Source organism: Orycteropus afer, unplaced genomic scaffold (genome assembly GCF_000298275.1).
Source record: "Orycteropus afer afer isolate SDZICR_OR568_19922 unplaced genomic scaffold, OryAfe1.0 scaffold00327, whole genome shotgun sequence".
Classification (NCBI taxonomy): Eukaryota; Metazoa; Chordata; class Mammalia; order Tubulidentata; family Orycteropodidae; genus Orycteropus; species Orycteropus afer.
In genome coordinates, this window is record NW_006921914.1 from 3467172 (window position 1) to 3472254 (window position 5083).

The window sequence follows — 5083 nt, forward strand, 5'->3', positions numbered from 1 at the left end:
GCTGGGAGTGGGTTAACTAACAGTTGCTTTGCAGGAGAGCTTGAACTACATACAGCCAATAGCATTCAGCCAATGTCAACCAAGTTGCTATAAGAGCACACAGAGGGGTGGCAGTGTGCCCCCCTGGTATGGGGAGACAAGCCTCAATGATACGGACTTTCCTCTCTAAGCCAGCAGTCTAGGACGGAAGCAAGGACATGCACCCTGATCATAGGATTTCTCTGTGCCAGGCACTGTGCTGGTTGCTTCACAGGTGTTGTCTCTTTGTCCTCTCCACATTCATCTTCAGTCCCTCAGCCCTGCCCCCTGCCCCTTCTTGAAACTTTTACTGAGCACTGCAGCCCACTTCAGCCTCTGCCTCCTGTGAGCACTGGTGAGCATGATTTGTCAGGGAGACAATGCCCTGATTAGTTGGCATTGTGTGTGTGTGCGCGAGTGTGTGTGTGTGTGTGTGTGTGTGTGTTTCTCTTCATGCAGACTGTCAGCTCAAGGACAAGGACCATGTCTCTTTTTTGCCAATCAAAGCACAGAACTTTATTGATGATACACACCAACGAAGACTTGGGTGGGTGAGGTGAAGTCAGTACAATTGATAGAAGGGGAGTGTATAAGAGGTTTTTGATGACTAGTCAGCTCGCACAGGAGAGAGTAAATGTAAAAGAGAATTCAGTCTAAGCAGGAACAAATGCTTTTCCAGCCCAAGCTCTGGTATGAGTCTGCTCTGCACAGAACGGTCCAGCTTAACCAGGGAGACCACCACAGGCGACAACATTGCGCAGTGATGCTGTCATAGGACATTCTTTACCCACAGCTGGCAGCTGCAATGAGCCCTACACCACAAGAAGAAGGCTGCAAAGGAAGGATTTACAATGTGCACTGCCTACAAGACTGCAAAACCAAGAAGTTGCTCCAAGCTCTGTGGGAACCCCTGCTGGCCAGTGAGAGTGTGGTCCCTAATTTAGCAGCTGTGACTTTCTCCCAGTGATGTGGTGATTGGCTAAGGCTGGACTTCTACAACACCCACTGCAGATTCCTTGAATGAGAACACAGGTGAGTGTTCACCAAATGGGTTTGGGGTGGATTCCACCCCTTTCTGTTTGAGATAGCTAGCCATTTAAGGGGCCAGGACGTCCAGGAGAATCTCTCTGTTTCCATTTCTGATAAAGAGGGGAATGAATGACAACAGCACGTGGGCCCCGAGCAACCCCCCTGCCAAGGCTGGCTTTTCAGACAAGCCTATTAGCGGTTTCAACACCTGAGCCTTAGCATGTCCACTTCCCTCCACTACCAAAGGAAACTTCAAGCCTGAAAGGGACTTGGCAAGCATGTTATTAATAGCTGTCATGCTTATTAACAAATTTAATCCTGCCTGCTGCAGAAATGAGTTGTGGCAACGAGACACAGTCTCGCGACACACTTGGTTGATGTACATCTTAATCTGGCCCTGATTTTCAGCACTCACGTTCAAGTTCCCCAGCGCACAGAAAGCCTTCTCCTCAACAGTGGGGTTTGCATTGGGGATCATGTTTCCAACCATGGAGAGGCTAGACAAATGACTACTGATACTGTGACTACATGAAAAACTGGCATCCGTGGGCTGAGCAAACACTTTTACCTGAATGAAAGGACTCTTGGAGAGGTCAACAACATAGCTGACATTTTTAAAGCTTTGAGTACTCCAAGTGTTTTTATGTTCATAGGGGAACGGACGCTGTTTTGTTGGGTGTGCTCGGTTAGCCTTGCCCCCACCTGAGCGCCTGTCCTCATTACCACCTGGGGCCCCAGGTTCAGTCCAGTCTCCATCATCACTCCAGGGCCGAGTCATAGTTGTGAAGTCAAACCACATCTCGGGCTCTTCCTCATCCAGTTCCTCATCATTGTCCCATTCTTCCTCTTCCTCCTCCTCTTCCTCCTCCAACTTGTCAGTGTTCTCTCTTCCTATGGTCAGTTTGTAAACACAGTAGCAAGCACCAGCCCCAATCATTAGTCCTGCTGCCATCCAACCCACTTCCCGAGCCCGACCCATACTCAAGTCTATACAAGCCTTGGGTCAGGGCAGGAAAACACCTTGCTCAGCCTGACTGAAGAGGTCTGTTAGGGCCAAATTGAGCAGTGGTGGAGGGTGCTAGTCTTCGCCCTTCTTAGGCTCAGTCAAGTCTCTTGAGATGAATCTATGGGTGAAAAAGAGGATTAGGGCTTTGGTTTAGGATTGTTCTTCACCAAGCAGACAGAGCTGAGGTTGAGTTCTTGGTGAGAAACATGAATTATTAGCAAACAGTTTCTTTGCTCTTTTCTGTCACCCCCTAACTACCCGCAGGGCCCACCATTTCTCTTCCAGATCCCACAGGGAAGGGAGAAAGATGGGGTCCTTCCGTTTAGGTGGATAAGAGGGTGAGAGGGAGAGGCAAACCCTTAGGCAGTCAGGTTCTTCCTCCACCCTATCCCCACCTCCAAAGATTCACACGCAGTTTCCTCCACTAACCTCTACCAAAGTCAGGTAAATTCTTTCTTTTTCCCTTGTTTTCTGCTCTCTACATAGTGATAGATGGACAGTTGGGCAGAAGGATAGATGGAAGGACCAAAAGGTGGCAGTGGAGAACTGAAAGTATAGTGTATGGATCAGCGCTGAGGGCAAAGGTTCCAAGACCTGCTTTTCTGAATTCTTGACCCTGAGTTTAAAATCTTTCCCATACTCTCCCGACTTTTCTAATGCGGGCTTTCCCGGGCCCCCTCGTCATCCGCCATTTCCCCTGCAAAGGCCGCCACACCCCTTTCCTTGCACTGAAATGGGAGGGGGTGTGGAGAAAGGAGAGGCCAGGAGGGGGCGACTCGGACCTGGCCCGACCAGATCCCAGACTCGCCACCCCCACTCAGGGTCCGGGACTAATCCCACCTTCGCACTGAACTGTATGGTTCCAGGCAGTTCTTTCCTTCCCTCGGCACGACTGGAGCTGTGACCTACTGGCCAACAGATCTACAAACCTGAAGAGAGACTGGAGAAAGAAGGGACGGAATGCTTGGCTGCTTGGTGGATAGACCAGCACCAGGGACATGGCACGCTGTTGCCGTCTTTGGGTAACCTCTCTTTCCTCTGATTCCCCGGAACTGCTGTCCATTACTCCCCTACCCCCACCCGAAGCTAGCCAGATTTCTGTACTAAAATGGGCAGAGGCCAAGAAGGGGGGTGGGGTATTCAGAAAGTAGGCTAGGAGGGGAAACAGCTGGATCGGGTCCGAAAGAACCAGACCCGTAGCCCTCTTGGCTTTCTCCCATTCCCACCTCCGTCAAAGCAGCGCCCACCCTCAAACCTGCAAGGTCCGTGAGAGTTTCCTTATTCCTTCAGCCCGCTCGCAGAGTAATAGGGGGCTGGTACCCAGACGGAGGCGACTAGCAGGACTTCTGCTCTAAGCAGCCCTTGGTCACGTGAAGACCACGTCACCAGTGAGCTCTGGCCCCCAATTTCCACTCCCACAAGCAGTGCTGCAGGCGCTGGACTGCCCTGTACCTCCCCCCACCCATTACACTGGGCCCTGTCACTCTTTTCCTCTTTAACAATTCCAGGGATCAGAAGCAGCTCTACCCCCCCTGAAGTTTGAATTTGCCTTTCTCTAATTAAAGGAAAGGAGCCCTTGTGGCGCAGTGGTTAAGTGCTTGGCTGCTAAGCAAAACACTATCAGTTGGAAACCACCTCACCAGGCTATTTGGGAGAAAGACTTGGAGACCTGCTCCCCTAAAAGATTATATAGCCTAGGAAACCCTATGAGGTCATTCTCCTCTGTCACATGGGGTTGCTGTGTGTCTGAATCACTTGATCGCAACCAACAACAACAATTACAGGAAGGGTCAGCATCCTTTCCTGGGGCTACCATTCACTTACCATCCTTGAGGGAATTGTCTCATCCTTTCCTAGGCTCTGAAACTTCTGTACCCTCTCTGCTTAATTTCTACCTCTTCTATGTAAGCTCTGCACCAGAATGGGGGGGATAGTCAGAAAAGGGAACCCAAATAGTAGTGAGATTTTTATTAATATCTTGACACTTTTATGTTCGATTTCTTCCATCCTTTTTGTACTGACTCAGGCTATTGTAATCAGAAAATACAACAATACTATTTTCACTCAGAGAAAAAAAGGATTCAAATCTTTTTAAATGAAAGGTATATAAGATAAGCAAGATTTTCCAGTTCATTGGGAGGTCTCATTGATGTGGTTAAGCTAATTTGTTTCACACTGAAAATACTTTCTTCTGATTTCACAGACAATAGCAGCTTTTACACACTAAGTGTAATAAAGTTAAAAAAAAAAAAAAAACCCAACACCTGACAAACAAAACCAGTGTATTTCAATATGATTTAAAATTGATGGATAAATGAATCTGTAGTGAGAAAGAAGGTTGGTGTTCTAATTGTGCCCATTTCAGATAAGTAAACCACTGTCCCACTGTCCGTTTTCCTCCTGTCTGAACTCTTCGTATTCAACGTCAATGAACAACTTCATGGAAAATTGTTGGATGGCTTTCACTCTGGCTTCAAAGGACAGACTTAAGGCAGATCTCTAACTCCAGGCGAATCTTGTTTTTGTTGTTATTAGTTGCCACTGAGTCAATTCCAACTCATGGCAACCCCAAGTGTGCAGAGTAGAACAGCACCATATGGTTTTCAATGGCTGTGCTTGACTTCTAACCAAAAGGCTGGTGATTGAAAACCACATGAGGAGCCTCAGAAGGCAGCCTGGTGATCTGATTCCAAAAGGTCACAGCTTTGAAAACCCTCTGGAGCAGTTCTACACTGCACACAGGTGGTCCTCAAGTGTCAGAATTAACTCCGTGGCAACTAACAACAACAGTCTTAACAGAAGCAGATCGACAAGGCTTTTCCTCTGCTGTTCCACTGGATGGGTTCAAACCTCCAACCCTTAGGTTAGCAGTCCAGTGCAGAAAATTGTGCCACTCAGAAACCTTCAACTGAATGTTGTTGTTGTTGTTATGTGCCATTGAGTCAGCCCCGACTCATAGCGACCCCTCCTTGGGTTTCCGAGGCGGTATCACTACGGAAGTAGATTGCCCAACCTTCCTTCCGAGGAGTG

The 5083-nt window shown here is 48.4% G+C and overlaps 1 protein-coding gene across 1 annotated transcript; it reads right to left on the reverse strand.

Annotated features, from left to right (window-relative positions):
- Positions 1-1114: 1114 nt before the first annotated feature.
- Positions 1115-2026, reverse strand: LOC103206703 (protein ARMCX6-like). Its single transcript, XM_007952199.1, has one exon. It carries the CDS (start codon positions 2024-2026, stop codon positions 1115-1117), a length of 912 nt encoding a protein of 303 aa, XP_007950390.1.
- Positions 2027-5083: the final 3057 nt, after the last annotated feature.